Source organism: Orycteropus afer, unplaced genomic scaffold (assembly GCF_000298275.1).
Source record: "Orycteropus afer afer isolate SDZICR_OR568_19922 unplaced genomic scaffold, OryAfe1.0 scaffold00314, whole genome shotgun sequence".
Taxonomy (NCBI): domain Eukaryota; kingdom Metazoa; phylum Chordata; class Mammalia; order Tubulidentata; family Orycteropodidae; genus Orycteropus; species Orycteropus afer.
In genome coordinates, this window is record NW_006921901.1 from 2,334,031 (window position 1) to 2,358,411 (window position 24,381).

The 24,381-nt window shown below is 34.3% G+C and overlaps 1 protein-coding gene across 1 annotated transcript in view; it reads left to right on the plus strand.

The window, feature by feature from the left end:
• Positions 1–22,475, plus strand: part of PSMA3 (proteasome 20S subunit alpha 3) — a 25,965-nt gene extending 3,490 nt beyond the window's left edge. Inside the window, exons 3-11 of the mRNA XM_007951873.2 lie at positions 4,468–4,591; positions 12,760–12,861; positions 12,948–13,021; positions 15,080–15,152; positions 16,069–16,134; positions 18,697–18,743; positions 21,341–21,408; positions 21,904–21,968; positions 22,431–22,475. Coding sequence (XP_007950064.1) covers positions 4,468–4,591; positions 12,760–12,861; positions 12,948–13,021; positions 15,080–15,152; positions 16,069–16,134; positions 18,697–18,743; positions 21,341–21,408; positions 21,904–21,968; positions 22,431–22,475 — 664 coding nt within the window. The remainder of the gene's footprint in view (positions 1–4,467; positions 4,592–12,759; positions 12,862–12,947; positions 13,022–15,079; positions 15,153–16,068; positions 16,135–18,696; positions 18,744–21,340; positions 21,409–21,903; positions 21,969–22,430) is intronic.
• Positions 22,476–24,381: the final 1,906 nt, after the last annotated feature.

Sequence of the window (24,381 nt, forward strand, 5' to 3'; positions counted from 1 at the left end):
ACCAGAAGGCTGGCAGTTCAAACCCACCAGCCACTCCTCGGAAGGAAGATTGGGCAATCTACTTCCATAGAGATACCACCTTGGAAACCCAAAGAGGGGTTGCTGTGTGTCCGAACCAACTTGATGGCAGTGAGTTTGTTTTTTTTGTTTTGGTAACAGAAGAGCCCTGGTGGTGCTCTGCTGCTAACGTGAAGGTTGGTGATTCGATCCAGAGTCTCATAGGGAGAAAAGACATGATACCCTTCTCTAGGGAATGGTCCCTTCTGACAACATGACCAAAGTAGGTGAGATGAAGTCTGGTTATGCTTACTTTATGTTAAGCATAGGAAGTACCAGAACAAATAGTTAACAACGTGCAAGTAAATACTAAAAGCACAATTGTTAAAAATATGTATAGTATCATCATAACTATTTTATAAAGTACATTATGCCTCTGAAAAAGAAGAAAAGGGAAAGACTGAATTATAATTTTCACCTTTGGTTTCATGGAGGAGTCAGATGAAACTTGTGCCATAAAACTAAAATGACTAGATTGTTTAGGACAAAAAATGTACATAAAATTCTGGTCTCAAGACACCTTTACTCTTTAAAATTTTATTAAGGACCTCAGAGAGCTTTTATTTATGCAGGTTATAGGTTCTATCATTATTTACCGTATTATAAATTAAAACAAAGTGAAAAAAATTAACAATAACAAACTCAATTAACATGTTAATATAAATAATATATTATTTTACCTAAATAAATTATTTTATTAGAAGTTACAAAATGTATAAATAACATTCTAAATGAAAAATAACTTTTCTAAAATATAAAAATAATTTTGAGAACAGTGGCATTATTTTACATTTTTGCAAATCTCTTAATGCGTAGCTTTATAAAAAACACTTGGATTCTTATATTTGCTTGTGTGTTCAGTCAGTTATTTTTGTTGAAGCATGTGAAACAAATTAGGCTTCATATAGATAGGTAACTGGAAAAGTATTTTAATAGCCTGTATGGGATGTTGTCCTTTGATAATACACCCAAACTGGATAATTAGCAATTTCTTAAAGCTTAGTTGCAATCTGGAATCTGAAACTGTATCAGTGATTTTATACTCTGTTACATTAAAATCCATTTAGCTGTGGTGTTCTCTGAATAGATCTTTTAGGCATGTGTGATTTGTAATATCATGAATTGGTCAGTTGGAAAATACTGGTTCACTGAGTTACATAGTACTTCCAAATGTTGACACATTTCATTATAAACTGTCAAAAAATCACATTTGTTACTATCTCCACTGATCGCATCAGAAAAGTTTATAGTTGCTGGGAAGCAGACAATTCATAGTGATGGATGTAAATTATCTTACATTGTAATTTTTGCTTGAAAACTCTAATAATCATTGGCAAGAAATACTGTCAGTTTTTCTTGTGATAAGCTCATTTTAATTCACTTTAGAAAAAGTGTCTGCCATATAAACCAAAAAAACCTGTTGCCATCTGGTTTATTCCAATTCATAACAACCCTGTAATACAGATTGGAACTGCCCCAGAGGGTTTCCCAGGCTGCTGCCACATCTTTCTCCCGTTGAGCAGCTGTTGGGTTCAAACTATTGACCTTTCAGTTGGCAGCAAAGTTCTTAACTACTGCACCACCAGGGCTCCTTGTCTAATACATAACCATACTTTGGCTGATACTCTCTTAAGGTAAAAACAGTGTTCTATGAGAAAACTTAACTTTAACAGTTATACAAGTGCTTTTTCCTGGAGGCAACCATCGTATGCCAATGTACAGCAGAAGTGCTTTATGACTACTTTCCATTTCATTTCCAGAATTTAAAACAATAGGTGTTGAGAGGGTCAAGATTTAATTAATTACTGCTTCATCAAGGACATTCTTAAATAGTGGCAGTCTGCTTCCGCAAAGATTTATAGCCTTGGAAAACCCTATGGGGGTCACTATGAGTCAGAATTGACCCGACGGCAGTGATTTTTTTTTTTTTTAAATGGCAAGAGCACCGCAGTGAAGAATGCAATGACTAATAGTTTACTAGTACAGTTTGTTGCCATTGCCTTGCATTGTGTTAAAAATGTGCAAAAATGGCAAGGAGGCCACATGTTCTGACTTCTTCTAATTCCACAAGAGGAAGGCAGAATCACCATCAATAGCCTAAGGCCTATTACTGGGAGGCCGGACATGCTGCCTCCCTCCAGCTTTTTCACCAACTGTTCCTACCAAAGCACCACCACCTCTCTCCTGGGTTCGATAATTCGCTGCATGGCCACACAGAACTCACAGATTATGAGGTTTATTAGGGAAGCACCAGGTTACAATTCAAGTTCAGGAAGAATGCTCAGTCTCTCTCCCAGCCCACCGTCCCTCAGCCAACAGTCTCTCACAGTCTCTTTCCCAGCAGTGCTGGTCCCTCGGTGTCTCACTCAGCAACGCGTGTCTCTTTCAGTAGCGTGTGTCTCTTTCAGCAGCACGTCTTCCTCAACCAGCAGTCAGAGAGAGTTCTGCCCGCGTGGCCAAACTAGCCAATCATAGCATCAGAACTCTAAGCACATGAGAGAGAGTGGGCACCTCCCAGAACATTGTTTTGTGCCACTTCCAACAGAAATACTCCAGGTGGACAACTTTAGCAATCAGGAGCTCCTCAGTTGCTCACAGCAGGTCCCACCTTGGAGTTTACAATGACTTACGGGTAGAAAAGCCACACTAAGTATTTTACTACACTGCAAAATGCCAGCAGTTTTACCCACTAATGCTTTTTTCTTTTTTTGCACTAGCAGTGCAAATACCCACACAGTGGACTAGGCACATAGTGGTTCTGTATTAATTTCAAAATGACTTTGACCTCATAGATCCCTTGAATGGGTCTTCAGGGATTCCCAGGAGGTTCACAGATCACAGTTTGAAAACTTTTAGTTTAAAATAAAGCATATTTTAGATTTTGTAAAGTAAGAAAGATGATAAATTGGAAAGACTTCATGAAGTCTGTAGAGCTTAAGGTCAAGTGAATTTGCAAAAATTTGTGGAAATTTATTTAAATATGCAGCTGTGAGGCAGAAATGAATTTTACTACCCAGGATAACGTCACTAAAGACACAGGCAAAAATGAACAGAGGGGTAACAATGAGGTGAAATTCAGTTGAGTACATGATTTATAATAGGAAGTTGAAAAAGCTGGATGGGCTTTTACTAGATTCTGAGAATGTTTCAAAGGCAAAGGAGTTTAAACTTGAAGGGGAGCTGTTGAATTGACCTAAAGTACAAGAGAAGAATATGTTAAATTCTTTGCAAAACTTGTGTCTGTGCATGTTTTATTTTTTTCGGGAGAAAAGCCAGTTTTATCGGATTTTCAGAAAGGCTTGTGACTGACACATAGTCCCCTCAAATTAAGGACTACTTTTTATATTATGGTAATGACAAAATAAAACGAGGCTAGGAATTAAGTTGATCATGTTAGACAAGCTGGATTGGAGAGGGGAAAAGATGTATTCAGTTTAGTCCTAAAATGATAAATGAAGTGATAGTAAGAGAAATTTTCGGTGAAAAGTAATAGCAAGTGGAAGCTCAACATGAGGGATAATGGAGAAGTAATGAAAATCAATGAGATTTAGACTGTTATCAAAAATAGAAAAGTTGGAATAATTTAACCAAAAAATTACACTACCAAGTATTGCTTATTATATATGGCCATTGGTTGTTTCCTTTATTAAAAAGTATTGGAAGAATAATTAATACATTTTCATCTTGAACTTAAGAGGTTATTTTAAGATTTGTTAAACAGTTGTAGCAAAACATTTGATTTTGTATACTTATTACAAGGAATATATGCTCATTACAGAAAAACTAACAAATGAGTAAAAAAGAATTAAACAGAATTCTTCCAGTATCATCATATAGATAGCCTTTCTATGCATATTAAGGAGGTCTGGTAGCATAGTGCTTAAGGCATTTGACTGCTAACCAGAAGGCTGGTGGTTCAAATCCATCAGCCACTCCTCGGAAGGTTGGGCAATCTACTTCTGTAGTGATACTACCTCAGAAACCCAAGGAAGGGTCGCTGTTAGTCAAGTTAAACTTAATGGCAGTGAGTTAGTTAGTTTATTCGTATTATGTACCAGTTTTAATGGGCATGAATTTATTCAACATTTCCTTACAACATGGCTATCATATGCCATACACTCTGCTATATTGCATATATTTTGTTACAGTCTTTTTCCACTTATATTACTACTACCTTTGTATGTCAATTGATATGCTAGTATTTGTCATAGAAAAATGTTTGTGTGGATTTAATTTATCAAACTCTAGGTTGTTTCCCCTTTTTAATTTTTATGTTTTAAAGTATATGACATGCTTTTTATAAAACTAAATGCTACCTATTTTGCTGTTTGGTTTTTTTTTTTTTTTAAACTTAAGATTACTGAGTTTCTTTTACTTTAAGTTAAAGTGATTTTCTTCTACTTATTTCAGTACAGCTATTGGAATCAGGTGTAAAGATGGTGTTGTCTTTGGGGTAGAAAAATTAGTCCTTTCTAAACTTTATGAAGAAGGTTCCAACAAACGACTTTTTAACGTTGATCGGCATGTTGGAATGGTAAGGTCTAAAAAATTTCTTTTTGCCTTATTGTTCAATTTCTTTTGAAATAAATAGTTGGCAAATAGATTAAAATATGGCTATAAGAACCCATTTATTTCTTTACCATTGAAGCAGAAGCCTCTGATCTAAGAGCAGCCACAAAAGTAATTCCCAGAAGTTATCACAGAGATTTACTGGTTTTGAATAATTCACTGTCTTAAATATAGGTAGCATTTTCATAACATGATTGGTGACAGGTTAAAAACAAAGTTGCTCTTAGAAAAAGGGATATGGAGTGAGGAGTGTGTCTTGAAAGATGTTGGGAGCACAGATCCCCAATGGAGGTGTATGTTTGAGAGGCAAAGGGCTCTTTAGCTTTTTTATATAACTGTGGCAATAGATACACTGAAGATTCTATCAGATAGAGAACATCGGTATAGTTAAGTGGAGCACTGGGAAAGGATGTGTAATGGAGGGGAAAGTGAACACATCTTTTTAAATAGCTTTGGGAGCTCTGGTAGCACAGTGCCTAAGGCACTTGACTGCTGACCAGAAGGCTGGCAGTTCAAACCCACCAGCCACTCCTCGGAAGGAAGATTGGGCAATCTACTTCCATAGAGATACCACCTTGGAAACCCAAAGAGGGGTTGCTGTGTGTCCGAACCAACTTGATGGCAGTGAGTTTGTTTTTTTTGTTTTGGTAACAGAAGAGCCCTGGTGGTGCTCTGCTGCTAACGTGAAGGTTGGTGATTCGATCCAGAGTCTCATAGGGAGAAAAGACATGATACCCTTCTCTAGGGAATGGTCCCTTCTGACAACATGACCAAAGTAGGTGAGATGAAGTCTGGTTATGCTTACTTTATGTTAAGCATAGGAAGTACCAGAACAAATAGTTAACAACGTGCAAGTAAATACTAAAAGCACAATTGTTAAAAATATGTATAGTATCATCATAACTATTTTATAAAGTACATTATGCCTCTGAAAAAGAAGAAAAGGGAAAGACTGAATTATAATTTTCACCTTTGGTTTCATGGAGGAGTCAGATGAAACTTGTGCCATAAAACTAAAATGACTAGATTGTTTAGGACAAAAAATGTACATAAAATTCTGGTCTCAAGACACCTTTACTCTTTAAAATTTTATTAAGGACCTCAGAGAGCTTTTATTTATGCAGGTTATAGGTTCTATCATTATTTACCGTATTATAAATTAAAACAAAGTGAAAAAAATTAACAATAACAAACTCAATTAACATGTTAATATAAATAATATATTATTTTACCTAAATAAATTATTTTATTAGAAGTTACAAAATGTATAAATAACATTCTAAATGAAAAATAACTTTTCTAAAATATAAAAATAATTTTGAGAACAGTGGCATTATTTTACATTTTTGCAAATCTCTTAATGCGTAGCTTTATAAAAAACACTTGGATTCTTATATTTGCTTGTGTGTTCAGTCAGTTATTTTTGTTGAAGCATGTGAAACAAATTAGGCTTCATATAGATAGGTAACTGGAAAAGTATTTTAATAGCCTGTATGGGATGTTGTCCTTTGATAATACACCCAAACTGGATAATTAGCAATTTCTTAAAGCTTAGTTGCAATCTGGAATCTGAAACTGTATCAGTGATTTTATACTCTGTTACATTAAAATCCATTTAGCTGTGGTGTTCTCTGAATAGATCTTTTAGGCATGTGTGATTTGTAATATCATGAATTGGTCAGTTGGAAAATACTGGTTCACTGAGTTACATAGTACTTCCAAATGTTGACACATTTCATTATAAACTGTCAAAAAATCACATTTGTTACTATCTCCACTGATCGCATCAGAAAAGTTTATAGTTGCTGGGAAGCAGACAATTCATAGTGATGGATGTAAATTATCTTACATTGTAATTTTTGCTTGAAAACTCTAATAATCATTGGCAAGAAATACTGTCAGTTTTTCTTGTGATAAGCTCATTTTAATTCACTTTAGAAAAAGTGTCTGCCATATAAACCAAAAAAACCTGTTGCCATCTGGTTTATTCCAATTCATAACAACCCTGTAATACAGATTGGAACTGCCCCAGAGGGTTTCCCAGGCTGCTGCCACATCTTTCTCCCGTTGAGCAGCTGTTGGGTTCAAACTATTGACCTTTCAGTTGGCAGCAAAGTTCTTAACTACTGCACCACCAGGGCTCCTTGTCTAATACATAACCATACTTTGGCTGATACTCTCTTAAGGTAAAAACAGTGTTCTATGAGAAAACTTAACTTTAACAGTTATACAAGTGCTTTTTCCTGGAGGCAACCATCGTATGCCAATGTACAGCAGAAGTGCTTTATGACTACTTTCCATTTCATTTCCAGAATTTAAAACAATAGGTGTTGAGAGGGTCAAGATTTAATTAATTACTGCTTCATCAAGGACATTCTTAAATAGTGGCAGTCTGCTTCCGCAAAGATTTATAGCCTTGGAAAACCCTATGGGGGTCACTATGAGTCAGAATTGACCCGACGGCAGTGATTTTTTTTTTTTTTAAATGGCAAGAGCACCGCAGTGAAGAATGCAATGACTAATAGTTTACTAGTACAGTTTGTTGCCATTGCCTTGCATTGTGTTAAAAATGTGCAAAAATGGCAAGGAGGCCACATGTTCTGACTTCTTCTAATTCCACAAGAGGAAGGCAGAATCACCATCAATAGCCTAAGGCCTATTACTGGGAGGCCGGACATGCTGCCTCCCTCCAGCTTTTTCACCAACTGTTCCTACCAAAGCACCACCACCTCTCTCCTGGGTTCGATAATTCGCTGCATGGCCACACAGAACTCACAGATTATGAGGTTTATTAGGGAAGCACCAGGTTACAATTCAAGTTCAGGAAGAATGCTCAGTCTCTCTCCCAGCCCACCGTCCCTCAGCCAACAGTCTCTCACAGTCTCTTTCCCAGCAGTGCTGGTCCCTCGGTGTCTCACTCAGCAACGCGTGTCTCTTTCAGTAGCGTGTGTCTCTTTCAGCAGCACGTCTTCCTCAACCAGCAGTCAGAGAGAGTTCTGCCCGCGTGGCCAAACTAGCCAATCATAGCATCAGAACTCTAAGCACATGAGAGAGAGTGGGCACCTCCCAGAACATTGTTTTGTGCCACTTCCAACAGAAATACTCCAGGTGGACAACTTTAGCAATCAGGAGCTCCTCAGTTGCTCACAGCAGGTCCCACCTTGGAGTTTACAATGACTTACGGGTAGAAAAGCCACACTAAGTATTTTACTACACTGCAAAATGCCAGCAGTTTTACCCACTAATGCTTTTTTCTTTTTTTGCACTAGCAGTGCAAATACCCACACAGTGGACTAGGCACATAGTGGTTCTGTATTAATTTCAAAATGACTTTGACCTCATAGATCCCTTGAATGGGTCTTCAGGGATTCCCAGGAGGTTCACAGATCACAGTTTGAAAACTTTTAGTTTAAAATAAAGCATATTTTAGATTTTGTAAAGTAAGAAAGATGATAAATTGGAAAGACTTCATGAAGTCTGTAGAGCTTAAGGTCAAGTGAATTTGCAAAAATTTGTGGAAATTTATTTAAATATGCAGCTGTGAGGCAGAAATGAATTTTACTACCCAGGATAACGTCACTAAAGACACAGGCAAAAATGAACAGAGGGGTAACAATGAGGTGAAATTCAGTTGAGTACATGATTTATAATAGGAAGTTGAAAAAGCTGGATGGGCTTTTACTAGATTCTGAGAATGTTTCAAAGGCAAAGGAGTTTAAACTTGAAGGGGAGCTGTTGAATTGACCTAAAGTACAAGAGAAGAATATGTTAAATTCTTTGCAAAACTTGTGTCTGTGCATGTTTTATTTTTTTCGGGAGAAAAGCCAGTTTTATCGGATTTTCAGAAAGGCTTGTGACTGACACATAGTCCCCTCAAATTAAGGACTACTTTTTATATTATGGTAATGACAAAATAAAACGAGGCTAGGAATTAAGTTGATCATGTTAGACAAGCTGGATTGGAGAGGGGAAAAGATGTATTCAGTTTAGTCCTAAAATGATAAATGAAGTGATAGTAAGAGAAATTTTCGGTGAAAAGTAATAGCAAGTGGAAGCTCAACATGAGGGATAATGGAGAAGTAATGAAAATCAATGAGATTTAGACTGTTATCAAAAATAGAAAAGTTGGAATAATTTAACCAAAAAATTACACTACCAAGTATTGCTTATTATATATGGCCATTGGTTGTTTCCTTTATTAAAAAGTATTGGAAGAATAATTAATACATTTTCATCTTGAACTTAAGAGGTTATTTTAAGATTTGTTAAACAGTTGTAGCAAAACATTTGATTTTGTATACTTATTACAAGGAATATATGCTCATTACAGAAAAACTAACAAATGAGTAAAAAAGAATTAAACAGAATTCTTCCAGTATCATCATATAGATAGCCTTTCTATGCATATTAAGGAGGTCTGGTAGCATAGTGCTTAAGGCATTTGACTGCTAACCAGAAGGCTGGTGGTTCAAATCCATCAGCCACTCCTCGGAAGGTTGGGCAATCTACTTCTGTAGTGATACTACCTCAGAAACCCAAGGAAGGGTCGCTGTTAGTCAAGTTAAACTTAATGGCAGTGAGTTAGTTAGTTTATTCGTATTATGTACCAGTTTTAATGGGCATGAATTTATTCAACATTTCCTTACAACATGGCTATCATATGCCATACACTCTGCTATATTGCATATATTTTGTTACAGTCTTTTTCCACTTATATTACTACTACCTTTGTATGTCAATTGATATGCTAGTATTTGTCATAGAAAAATGTTTGTGTGGATTTAATTTATCAAACTCTAGGTTGTTTCCCCTTTTTAATTTTTATGTTTTAAAGTATATGACATGCTTTTTATAAAACTAAATGCTACCTATTTTGCTGTTTGGTTTTTTTTTTTTTTTAAACTTAAGATTACTGAGTTTCTTTTACTTTAAGTTAAAGTGATTTTCTTCTACTTATTTCAGTACAGCTATTGGAATCAGGTGTAAAGATGGTGTTGTCTTTGGGGTAGAAAAATTAGTCCTTTCTAAACTTTATGAAGAAGGTTCCAACAAACGACTTTTTAACGTTGATCGGCATGTTGGAATGGTAAGGTCTAAAAAATTTCTTTTTGCCTTATTGTTCAATTTCTTTTGAAATAAATAGTTGGCAAATAGATTAAAATATGGCTATAAGAACCCATTTATTTCTTTACCATTGAAGCAGAAGCCTCTGATCTAAGAGCAGCCACAAAAGTAATTCCCAGAAGTTATCACAGAGATTTACTGGTTTTGAATAATTCACTGTCTTAAATATAGGTAGCATTTTCATAACATGATTGGTGACAGGTTAAAAACAAAGTTGCTCTTAGAAAAAGGGATATGGAGTGAGGAGTGTGTCTTGAAAGATGTTGGGAGCACAGATCCCCAATGGAGGTGTATGTTTGAGAGGCAAAGGGCTCTTTAGCTTTTTTATATAACTGTGGCAATAGATACACTGAAGATTCTATCAGATAGAGAACATCGGTATAGTTAAGTGGAGCACTGGGAAAGGATGTGTAATGGAGGGGAAAGTGAACACATCTTTTTAAATAGCTTTGGGAGCTCTGGTAGCACAGTGCCTAAGGCACTTGACTGCTGACCAGAAGGCTGGCAGTTCAAACCCACCAGCCACTCCTCGGAAGGAAGGTTGGGCAATCTACTTCGGTAGTGATACTGCCTTGGCAACCCAGGGAGGGGTGGCTGTGAGTTGGGGCCGACTTGATGGCACATAACAACAACAACAACAACAGTATCACATTATTTATTTTATGCAGCTGATGCCAAAGCAGTGACTCTTGCCTAGTTGCAAACCAAGCCATTTAATATATAAATACATTACTATGAATACTGATATCATCTATAGTTAAGGGGGAAAAATAAAGGGTTCTAACCCTTCTAACTGAAAAGAAAGTTTGGTTTCAACAGATGGAAATAACAGCATTATTTTCTTAAATAAAAAGTAAAGAGAACACTTACGTGGTAGACACTATGCTGGATTCTATATAGATTCTCTTTTAATCTTGACAACCCAGGAAAGGCAGTATTAATCCTATTTTCCACACAATTCTCAGAAGAGAAAAAAACTCAGATTCAAATTTGGGTCTACATGCATGATTTCAAAGCCCATGCTGCAGAATACTACCCTGTGTATAGTATTCACTCTGCTTTGGGGTTTCTAAATAAAATGTGTGTTTTACATGTGTACACATAAAGGACTGATAAATATATCCAGTGAACTGTGAAACTACAGATGAATTTTTAGTTTCTTCAAAGAATTTTTTTCTGAACACATTCTCTCCTGAACAAATTTATTATTACCAATAAAACTGATAAGTTTTGATGAAATTTGCCATATTGTAGCCTAGCTGGTAGGTGGGAACTAGTGAATCATGCATTCTTTTATTTTGTAGAAAAACTTCAGGTGTATTTTTAAAAAATCATATGCTAAAACCATCCAGGTTTCTTCATTTGCAAAATGAAGGTGGTAATAAGTACCAACCTGACATATTTGTTGGAAAGTTAGAAATAATTTTGTAAAATGCACTGCATGTAATGAATGTTCAGTATGTGTTAAGAACTATAATTATTACTAGATAGCAGTTTAAAAAATAGCTACCTAGTAAAATGATAAATTCTGGCATCATTAGCTTTTAAATTCTGCAGATCTCCTAAGATGGAATTTCCAAACTTTCTTGGTGGTACTCTTAGTATCTTAGTAATTTTTATGGCTTCCCTAGGCCAAAATAAATAGCCTAATGATCATGTTTATTAAGTAGTTAGGTCCATACAGGAGCCCTGGTGGCACAGTGGCTACAGCTCTTGGTTGCTAACTGAAAGATAGGCAGTTCAAACTCATGAGCCAATGTTGTAGAAAGATGTGGTAGTCTTTTTTTGTAAAGATCATAGCCTTTGAAATCCTATGGGTCAGTTCTGCTCTGTCCCATAGGGTCACTGTATGTCTGAATTGACCCAGCAGCAGGATTTTTTTTTTTATGCCTATACAACTTATATTTGTGTCCTAGAAACATAGTTAACTGTTTGAAAACAAAAAAGGCACATACACTGAAGGAAAAAAATGTGTTATTATTTTTTAACAATCACAATTAATGATTTATTGTTGTTAGGTGCCATCTAGTTTGTTCTGACTCACAGTAACCCTGTGTACAGCAAAACGCAACACTGCCTAGTCCTGCATCATCCTTACAATCATTGCCACATTTGAGCCCATTATTGCAGTCATTGTGTCAGTCTGCCTTATTGAGAGTCTGTCTTTTTCACTGACACTCTACTTTACCAAGCATGATGTCATTCTCTAGGGATTGGTTCCTCCTGACCACATGTCCGAAGTGTGTGAGATGAAGTCTCACTATCCTCACTTCCAAGGAGCTTTCTGGCTGTGCTTATTCTAACACAGATTTTTTCCCAAGACAATTACTGATGTGTACTATATAATTTCTCAAACTTTGAAACCAGATTAGATGCTGCCAACCTTGTTTCCTGTTCCACAGTGGTGTTTGCACAGTACTTTTATCACAGCTACCACAGAAGCTCAGCTTTTCAGATAGAGATGGCATCAAAAAGAATGTGGAATGGATGAAACTGTGAACTACTTTAACAGATGTTTCCCTCAAACTTAAAATGTCCCACAATACCTGAGTTCACTGCAGTATCCTAGGGCACCCTGGCACATCCTAGTCTTGGAACATTTGTGGTTTGCCTTTTTTTTTTTCTTCTTCCCTGGTTTGGCATTGGTGTTTACAATCTAATAGGCTGAAAATGAAAGTCTGAGGTTGTTCCTTTTAGGCCAGAACTTTTGGTCACTTTTTGAACATAAACTGCTTTAAATAAAGAATCAATCTTGACTAGGGCCAATGGTTTTATTCTTTATATTGATAGTAAATGAGAAGTGGAAGATTTATTATAGAAATGTTCTTCCTGTTTATAGTTATTAGACAAAATAATAAAGTTATACTTGATACATACCCAAATTAGAATCTCATACAAAAATATCAAAATGTCAGAATACATTGTAAAATCAAAGAGCTTTTTTTCAACTTGCGGCTCTTGTTCAATAATACTAACCAAGCCTACAATAATTGCGTACTTCTTTTTCAGGCAGTAGCAGGATTGTTGGCAGATGCTCGTTCTTTAGCAGACATAGCAAGAGAAGAAGCTTCCAACTTTAGATCAAACTTTGGCTATAACATTCCACTAAAAGTAAGTTGATAACATGTTGAGGTGTCTTTTGAACAGAAACAGAAGTTTATTAATAAGGTCTTCTGTTTCTCTCCCACACCCCTTAGCATCTTGCAGACAGAGTGGCCATGTACGTACATGCATATACGCTCTACAGTGCTGTTAGACCTTTTGGCTGCAGGTATGACATTTTGTTGGATATTCAGTTACATCTACAAGTATTTTACCCAATATTTTAGTCATATATATCCTTAAAAATATGAACTATTATTACTAAGAAGTATTACTAAGAAGTATTATAGCACAGGGATTAAATAAAACTATACTTTAAAAAAAACTACTTGAATAGTGTAAAATACTATATAGATAAAAAGTGATGATAAAGAATTCATAGAAATTACTTTAATCTGATTATAATACATTCTCTGGTGTTAGGAAACTGAGCTAATTTTAACTATATAGTGTCATCAGGTAGCCAATTATACTTCGGTTTTCTAATTCCCGTCTTACATACTTTAAACACTTAAGTAAAATCCTCATAAATGGAGTTTTCTAGTAGTCAGTAATGAATCCATATACATTACATTTCACAGTCCCCATTTATCACAGTTTTTGTTGTTAAGATGAAGTGCTAGTATTTGTTTTGGGGGGACATTAGGGACCTGGAACAAATGTAAATATTTAAGTACTGCCTCTCAGACGTGTCGTAACTCTAGATTGTCCTAAAATAAAAAGACGTTTGATCAAAATAAAACATTTACTAGCATATATACTTGCCACTGTTAAAGGTTACGGAAAGAAAATCAGCTGTAGTCCTGTCTCTAGGATGTTTTTATAATTGCTGTGAGGTGCTGTCAAGTCAGTTTCAACTCACAGTGACCCTATGTAAAACAGAAGAAAAAACACTGCCTGGTCCTCTGTCATCCTCACAACCACTGCCATGCTTGAGCCCACTATCACAGTCACTGTGTCTCCAATTCTGTTTTGAGTGCCTTCCAACCTGAGGCGCTCATCTTCTGGCATCAGACAGTGCTTCCCTGCTATTAATAAGGTTTTCAGTGGCCAGTTTCTTCAGAAGTGAACCTGGCCATGACCTTCTTCCTAGTCTGTTGTAGTTGGGAAGCTCTGCTGAAATCTGTCCACCTGAAGGACAAATGTTAGAGAAAACCTGAGTTATATTCTATTAGCAGTAGGTTAAACCTGTGGATACTTGCTACGTTAGTTATTAAGCTTTTTTAAATTACATTATGAAACATTTTGCTTTCAGACTAAATAGAATTACCTTTTATTTGTCAGTCATAGATTCAGAGATAAAATCTTGAGAGGAAATAATAAAGGCATGTACTCTTGTATAGTGGGGGCATCAACTAGGGAATGACCTCTTTCTGAGAGGAAATGATAAGGAAAAGTGAGATGTAGGGGATTGGTAACAGTATTTCAAACAAAGGGGGACTAGTATGAAACTACATGGACATTTAAAGAAATTCAGAGGTAGTTAATGTATGCTTCGTGTGTCAAGTGTAAATGTTAGAGATAATACTGAAGATGTGGGAAGGAGAACATAAGATTGCTAAGGAGGCTGACAATCATATGTATTCTAAAAAACCTCTCATAGTAGTGTGGAAAATGGCAGGATAGTAGCGGTGGGAACTGGACATTTGCCTGTTGGGTATTTCACATGTGAAATGGTATATGATATCAGGCTGGTTTCTTTTTCTAAAGCCCGACACCACCTTCCCTCCCCCAAAATCAGTTTCAGAATATCTAATGTATAAGATCATTTAATAGCCTAATTTTAATTTGTTGAGTTTGGATTATTGCAGAAAAGTGTCTGGAAGAAAACTGAGTAGTAGCCAGAAAATAATTTTGGGTGGAAAATGTTTTTGCAGATTCAGTTTATTCAACCAGGAATTTTGTCCTTAAGGCTTTTTCAGGAATGTTTCTGCCTTTATTGCATCCTCAGTTCATTCTATTTTACCATTTACTCCTTTCTCAACATTCCTAACATACCAGGAAACTTAAGTTTCATCAGAGGGCTTAATAGTAAACACACAGAAAAAGCTGTATGAATATTGAAGAGATACCAAATATGTACTAGCTTTTAATTGAAACCACTTTATCAAAGGACTGAGTATATTAGTAATTTATCTTCAAAACTACTTGTATTTTCATCACTGTTTCACATCATCTGCCTCTCCATTCATGGTATGGCTTAAAGTCTTCATTTACTTTTACGCAGTTTCATGTTAGGGTCTTACAGCGCAAATGACGGTGCACAACTCTACATGATTGACCCGTCGGGTGTTTCATATGTGAGTAATTTTGGATCATCTGAAATTCTAATTCTAGTTAAATGGTATTTCATTAATACTTTAAATCTTGTATTTGAATTATATGAAATTCCCTAAAATGTATTTAAGGAATGTTTTCTTTTATCATTAATAACAATAGCTTATGGATATAAGTCAGAAGAAAGATTGTGGCTTTCAGTGTTATTTATAGCAATGAGTTAATACAAAATTAAATATGTGCCATTTCCTCCATTACTGTATTAGCAATGTACTAAAATGGAATAGTGTTTTTTTGTAAAGTATTTCAAATGGGATTTATGGGTGCCTGTTCTATATATATATTTTTTTCATTTTGATTTGGGTCAAAGCTTACAGGGCAAATGCGGTTTTTCATTCAATAATTTATACACATCTTGTTACTAACTTTTCTTAACAATCTTGCTATTCTGAAATGTATATAGTATTTTTGAAAAAAGAACTTTTAATAACTCCTCATAAGTATGTATGAGCATATTTTTTAAAAATTATCTTTACAACACACCAGCACAAAAATGAGGCTTTAGAGCATTGTACTCAAGTCAAAGCAGTTATTTTTATCTCCTTGAAAAATAATTTTTTTAAAAGCCCTATTTTCATTGTCACATTGCTAAAATTTTTTTCATTCTTATCTCTGCCCCAAGAAAGACGGTATTTCTTGAAATATGTATGATGACATAATTTCTTGTTCTTTGGATATATCTTTTTTTAAAAAAAGAATTCAAATTCTAGAATTAGGTTGGTGTTTTAATTTCGTCAAGCCCCATGGAGTTCATTGGAATGTATTTCTTTATACTTGCTTTTAAGTCTGAATTTAATAGTCTTCTTTATCCTTTAAGTAGACAAAATGACTTACGATTACTTTACGTAAGTTTTTTTTTTTTTTTTTTTTAATAAATAGGGTTACTGGGGCTGTGCTATTGGTAAAGCCAGGCAAGCTGCAAAAACAGAAATTGAAAAGCTTCAGGTAATGCATAGTTAATTCTTAAAATTTTGTTGTAACATTATCCCCACACAGTGAAGTTTTATCACAATTCAACTAAACCTTTTAGTCCAAGGATAAATTTGGTTGAGCAGAGCTTTTAAAAGGTGCTCAATGTTTAAATAGGAAAGCTGGTAACATATTACTTGTAGACTTGGTGTTATAGATACCTTTGTGACTTTTGATGCCTGCTGCTCTCAATCCACAAAAATACAAGTAGAATCTTCCATGTAATTTCATAAAATCCTTGAAGCACATTGTCGAATCCCTATGAGCCCCAGGATTCTTGCTTAATTTTGAGTTAATGTTACAGAATCAATTGTAATGAAAAGTTATACGGTACTTTTCCTGTGTCATTTTCTTGTCTGAAATACAGCCTTCACATTAAGTGTCTCTAGCGCTTGCTGCTGGTTTTCCCTGTAAGCACTGAAATATTGCACAACATTGAAATATTATGCTTCAACTCTTTATTGCTTAGTTATCAGTGTCAGGCACATAATTCATCAGGGTTTTGGTAAATTACAGTTAATAAAATTTCATATACATTTAATATTAATGCTATACTAGAATCATATTCAACTGAATTACTCAATTAATTATTACTTGATTTAAGGCCAAGTTCTGAAAAACATTTTAGTACTTGACATTTATTTAATGCCAACCTGATTGACAAAAGGATCTTACAGATAATTTAGCCCAAGCCCATTTCCTAGTGCTCTGTCACTTCTTTTCTCCCTAGTATTATTTAGAAGTCTGAAAATGAACATATTAGATCAGTCCATTATCCTTTTGTCTTTTTAGTGGTTAAATTCTAAGAGAGGACGGGGAAAGTAATGGCTAAGTTCAAGAAAAATCACTATGAGAAACACTTTATGACAGAGACATGCTCTGAATCAGAGGTCAGCAAACTGCAAATCACTACCTGATTTTTAAGCTTTATAGGAACACAATAATGGTACAGTTAAGTAGTTGCAAAGATAGATCATACAGCTCATAAAGTCTGAGGTGTTTTTATCTAGCCCTTTATAGAATAATTTTACCTATCGTCCCTGCTTATCACTGCTCTGTACTTACTACTTTCCTTCTGAGGTTCTGTATACTGAAAATGCTAACTTTTGAAATAAAAACTTCTTGAAGGTACATAAAAATGCCTTATCTTAGTATGATTTACTAAATATGGAACTTAACCTATGGGGGGGGAAATACAATATAAGATTGGCATTCTTTCCCTTTTTATGCCAATTTAACATGAAAAAACTCAAACATCTGAAGATACAAGAATATTACAACAAATCTCTGCATCCAAGTTATTTTCCCATATTTTATCCATTTGTTTTTCCCCCAAGTTGCAGACATCCTGACACTGTATCCCTCAATGCTTCAGTACTCATATACTATTACCACACCTAAGATGTAGGTATAACAGTTAATACATAATCAAATTGCCTCAGTAATCTCAAGTGTCTTCTGTAGCAATCATACAGTCAAGGTTCCCACTTTGAATTTGTTTTTCAAAGATCTTTTAAAATTTAGAATTCTTCTACCACTTCCACAATGTTAATTTTTTTTCAAGTCTGTGGCAATTACCTTTTTTCATATATGAGATTTCTTAACTTGCTAATATGACTGGAAGTTCTAAATTTCAAATTCGATATTAAGGTTTTCATTTGTTGTTGTTCTTTCTTATGTGGTTGTACAGGCACAATTTGAACATCAGGATTTCTAAATTTCAAAAATGTAAAGTATTAATGAACTTAGTTTAGAAAAAAGCAGTTGAAACACAACTGAGAATGTGGACTACTACTAAACATTCTTTATCTTTCACCATTCCCCATAACCAGAATATAAATGCCAGTTTGTTCAAATGTTGTTTTGAGCTTAACGTGTTTGTTTAGAGACCCACGTTTGATACAAAAGTCCTACATTTATTACTTCCAGTACCTACAATATAGAAAATCCTCAGAGCTAGGCTCTAAAGGCCTATTTTTATAGTCTGATTTCTAAATGTTCACTACAAGAATGCTGACTTGCTTCTAATATGAATAAGCTTTCTACTTTTGCTTTGCACATTTCATTTATCTTTCTCAAAGTCAAATCAAATCCATCCTATGTTATCAGTGCTCATCTCTGTATCTTGGAAATAGTAGACATTCATGATTTGTTTGCATTTTACTATCTTAAACTGGTTGTAAAGAAAAAAAATGTTTTCTTCGCTAAACAACTTGGTTAAGTTCAGGTTCTGCCTGTGAATAGATTCTTCAGGGATCTAGATTTTAATTTTTATTACTGATAACTAGTAGTATTTAGGGATTGTCCAGAAATCTATTTTGGCACAGTAATTTTAAAACACTAAACTGTGTGCATCAGAAAACTTCAGTTGGTTTTTACCAGTCTTAAATTAATTCTCCCTGGTTTTATATCTAAGAAACTATTTCAAGGGCATTGGTTATTGATAGAAATTGTGGAAGTAATCTGAAAATAGTTACACAAGTGGAAAGTGTTTTTTTAGTTTCTAAACTTAATGAATATACATTTTGTTTTCTATAGATGAAAGAAATGACTTGCCGTGATGTTGTTAAAGAAGTAGCAAAGATGTAAGTTGAACTTTACCATTACCAAAAATATTTCACTTGACCTTACTTTATATATTGAGGCTATTTTGTTTGCAAATAATGCAAATAATTTTTAGAAGCAAAATATACTTGACACTACAAGAGAGAGTGAAATACATTATGTTAAGCAAATACATACATATTTTTTATTATGTTTCCTCCTCACATTCTAAGTCTTATTTAAGGAGGATAACATCTACATTTTATATTGATTCAGATTTTCAAGTAATAATGAATGGGATGGAGGAAAAATATAGCTTTTAACAAAGTAAAAATTCCTTTTTGGGTGATAATTTAAGGGGAGGTGGAAATACTGAATCTCTAAGGACTTCAGTCCTAATGTAATTTTACACTGCCTGCAAGAAAGCTTACAAACTAAAAATTGTCTTTATTTCAGGTTCACAGCTAATTATTTCTCTCTCTGGTCTCTGAAGTCATTTTAAAAACTGGCTCAATTATATAAACTGCTATTTCTTTGGGTGAAGTGTGCTTCACTTTATCAGGTTTATTATCATGTAAGTTCTTGTACCAAGATGAGGTGAACAGCATTCAAAACATTTAAAAACATTAAAAGAGAGTCTGAAATACCTTATATTAAAGCTATATACATTATATTAAAATATTTTTTGGAATAGCCAGCAATACTAAGTCAATAAACCTGTGTGTGATGCTTCAGAAATTCATAACTCTTCCAGATTCAAAAAAAATAGATAAACTGCTGGTTTTGCAGCCAGCTTTTCTGGTTCAAAAGTAAAGCATGTAAATAATACTCCAGAGAATTCACAGCACCTCCAAACTACTTCACATTAGAACTACATCAATAACAATAACGTTTGGCCAGTCAGTTCTTCATGCAAGGTTTTGTCTTAGTCTTAGATTTTGCACTGAATCGTACACATGCAAGGAAAAGAAGTCTTAGAGGGCTCTACTGTGTAATAAAACATTATTTAAACGGTACTTGTAATATCTTCTAAACTGAGTTTTAACAAATCTACTTTAATAATCCCAAGAGCTTATTAACTATTCCACAATTTTGTCTACTATTCCTACCTCTTTCATGAGATCTTCTCCTTCCAGCAGTCAAACAAGCCAAAACCTGATTGTCTATCACTAGAACCTCATAAAAAGAAGTAAATAATCTTCATTTAGTTGTACAACCATTTAATATGATATACTCAATTTTCTTTTCTAAACCAATCTTTTGAAGTGCTTCTTTAAATTATCCCTTACTACCTTTTATATTTAGGTATGTTGTTCTTGTTATGTGCCATCGAGGTGGACCAACTCATAGCGACCCCTCCTTGGGTTTCCGAGGCAGTATCACTACAGAAGTAGATTGCCCCATCTTCCTTTTGAGGAGTGGCCAGTGGGTTTGAACCACCAGCCTTCTGGTTAGCAGTCAAGTGCCTTAGGCACTGTGCTACCAGAGCTCCTAACATAGTAGACCATATACCATATGATTGTCCAGTTCAAAATAGCCAATACCAGTCCATTTAAGCTCACTAATGCCTAGAATTCCATTTTTGACATCTTCCAATGGAGGAAATACAGAATCACTATACCAAAAAGAATTGGTTAATATTCACCCATTTCAGGAGGTAACATATGATCAAGCACCAATTAGGTATACTGTGTATACAATTATCTAGTTTCATGGAGTAAAGCCATTATTCATTATTTAATAGAGCATTACTGTATCTTTGCTTGGTTCTAGAAATTAATATACTTTTGTCATTAAAGCAAGAGTTTAGGAAGACTCTCCAAAGTAAAGTGTTTAGAAGTGGAAAATACAAAAGAAAGCTTTATTCTGACATTTAGTATTTTCTGTAGGTTTTCTGATACTTTAATCCTTTGCATGACAGTACCTCCCTTGTCTTGTACTGAAATTTGAAGCCAAGTAAGTGGAATGTAGACCTTACAAAATAGACCAGGAACTTAAGATTCCTGCCAAGAAGCTGCAGATTAAAGAGACCAGTAATAACTGCAAGCACGTAAATAAGTTAGTTTTTTAAAGTAACTGTATTCTGAAAACCAAACAAGAAACCAGGCACAAAACAACAACAACATCATTGCCGTTGAGTTGATTCCAACTCATATTGACCCTATAGGACAGAGTAGAACTACCCTATGAGTCTCTCTAAGGCTGTACTCTTTGCAGAAGCAGATGGCCCATCTTTCTCCTGTGGAGTAGTTGGTGAGTTTGTATCACCAACCTTCTGGGGTTACCAGCTGAACTATTAACCACTGTGCCACCAGGACTCCTTGTATTCTGAAAAGGCACAGCTAATAATGGCATTTTCCATTTGAATATATATTCTTTATGAGGTATGTTGAATTAGGACAGTTTTTAAAGCAAAGTACCAAAATAAAGCAAGCTAATCATTCATAAAGGACAGCAAAAGTGCTTCTTTTTATTTCAATCCTGTGCCATTTTTTTTTTTCCTAATGTTCATAATATAGACCATGTATTAGTATAAATAAATACTTATTTGGGATGGATGCTCTGATTTGTACTTACAGGGTAGGTGCATTAATTAAAATGGATACACCAAATTAATTCTAATTTTTTTCTGTTCTAGAATTTATATAGTACACGATGAAGTTAAGGATAAAGCTTTTGAACTAGAGCTCAGCTGGGTTGGTGAATGTAAGTTCCATCTATACATGTTTGCTCTAGGAGTTATTGATAATACAGCCAGTTTACCACTGCATACGCTTTCCTAATGTATAAAGTAAAACTTACATGGCCTTTTGGGAAAAGTTTTGCTTTCTAATTCTTTACTAAAACTGAACAGTTTCATTTACTTATAATTATTCTTTGCCTTGTTAAACATCTATTTTGTGCTATTAAAAGATTACAGAACAATAATTTTTTTTCTAGTACAGTTACCATACAACTTGAAGGACTAGGATGTTTTAAAAGTTAATTTGGTGTATATTAATGAATGCAAAATATTTGTAATTATCCGAATTCTGACCTAATAAAATTTAGTCATTTTTGTAAGAGTTAACGTGGGTAGGTTGAAGCTCTGATGTGGAAGCAACACAAAGTTGCGTTCAAAGCATTTTGTATTACTTGTAGTAAAACTTTGTAAATCACAATATAGTCTTCATTTTTAATTAATTATGACTTAATTTACAGTAACTAAAGGAAGACATGAAATCGTACCCAAAGATGTAAGAGAAGAAGCAGAGAAATATGCTAAGGTAAGTTCATAGTGTAAAAACTTTTCCAAGTAAAGGTATGGAAATAAAGAGCTGAATAAGAAAAGAATTGGGTTGGTTAAAACTTTTTAAGAGTTCAACTGCACTAAGGATAGACATTTTCTAAGTCATTTCCTACAGGGATAAAGTTGCCCTGGTTCTTGCAGTGGGTTTTTTTTTTTTTTTTTGGGGGGGGTAGTAAGTGCAAATGTTCTTCAGGATATTTACTGTTTTATGTATGTGTGTTCTACCAAGAATGTAGTCTTAAATTGTTACAGCCAAGATAGACTTAATTATCCTTTGCTTTCCTTTTCCTTTACTTGGATGTCTTATTCTAAAGTGATGTTCATTTTTCTGTTATAAATAGCTGATTTTCAATGACAAGCACCGAAATAAATTCAGGTTGACTACAGGTGTGGGAGATGACAATATTAAAAATTGATTTTAAACATTTTCTTTTAACAGGAATCTTTGAAGGAAGAAGATGAATCAGATGATGATAATATGTAACATTTACTTCAGCATCTATTATTCTGTTTTAAATTTCTATTACTCATGTACACTGTTTAGCCCTGTGGATTATGACATACTTGCTAAAGCATTTTTCATTAAAAGTTTTGTCTTGTAACCACTGAAGTTTGGTTCCTATCTGTTTGACAAAATTGGTAGGGAATAATTGAGGATATATCACTCAATGAAATGTAGATTAATGCAAACTTTAAAATTCCTTACAATACTGGTAAATGAGGATGCTTAGGGAGCATGAACCCAAAGCTATACAATTCATTGCTCATCTAGTGATTGCTACTACAGCCAATTGTTAAAACTTTAGGTGTGATGCAGAAGAAAATGTTACAAGTTGGGGTAGTAAGATTCTTTAAAATACGTGAGAGTCAAGAATATTTATTTTTTCTTTTATTATGGTAGGGTAGTATAGATTTAAGGATCAATATAATCCCTGTTCTGTCACTTTTAAAATTTACTGATCTGTGAAGTTCAAATAAAAATACCCTACAGACAGCGTACTTACGCTAAAAATTATTCACCTAACTAGCTAGCTATTATACAAACAACTCAAAACCATAGTTTTATTATTATGCTCCTTCTATGTGAAATCACCTACTGTATTTTACAGCTCATACATTTAACTCAGAATGACACAAGTGTTGACCTTGGGCAAACACCTAAACTATACTATCAATTTAAGACATAATGAAAGCCAACCTGTGGCTTTTCTTAAACTTTTCCACTACAAATGGCATGTGAATCTTGCATTCTTTTTTGCTGTGAATACATGTATTCTTAAATAACCCTCTTTAAACCAGTGTTTGAAGAGTTAAGTCACTTGTAACCCACTACAGATGTCTTAACATCGAATAAAACTAAACAGATACACCTAGTGCTTAAGCTATTATGAAAAAACAACTGATTTTAATACACTGTACAGAATTAATCTAGGTTCAACTGCACACACCCCTTGTAACTATAATACAGAGATGTGATTACCCTCTGAGAAATGAAATAATTAGTAACTTATTTAATGTTATGTTGATGAGATGATTTTAAAAAAAGTATGTTTTACTTTGACATAACTGTAACATTTATTTTAAGAAAAGGATGACTACCTTAGTATAAACCTTATGGATACTGGTACCTAAAAAAAAAAAAAAAAAAAATTTTTTTAAAGAACAAAGTTTTGGTTTAGAGATGCCAAATAACAGACTGTAAAACAGACTATAAAAACACTTATCTGACAAGATTGTCCGTTTGCTTTTATGTGATTCATGAAGGAATCTGAAAAATAAATGAAGATAAGGGTCTTAAAAATCATCAACATATTCAACTGATTGAAAGATTAAAATAGTCTATTTCATCCGACAAGCACAAATTAATATTCTAAGAGTAACCAGTTATCATAACACTGACAAATCCAGAAGAAATCCCCATATAAAAAAGTCTTAATGCACAACGCTAAATTCTAATACTGTTTTTCTTACTTAACCTTTACAAATTGAAAGCAAACATGATCTATATTTTACTTTCCTGCATTCCACCATATCCATAATGTGTTCCTCAGGCCTAAACTTCCTTAGGACTCTCTACCTACCAAAGAAGGTCTTCTCAAATGATTAATCCTTGGAGTGTGTCCACTGGTGAGCACACAGACAAGACACAAAATGTTTAATAAAATCATTCATATCAATGACTGCGATAAACTATACTATTTGAAATAATTAAAAATTACATTAACCAGAGGCTTCTAAATTAGATAAGCAGAATTTATTATCTAAACAAATCTGTAAAACCTAAGTTTAGAAAATACATAAAATTTCTTTATAGAGGCACACTAGTGCCATTTTTCTATTAAAAGAAAGTTAGGGCTTCCTCTCTACCCCATTATAATCACAACTTCAGA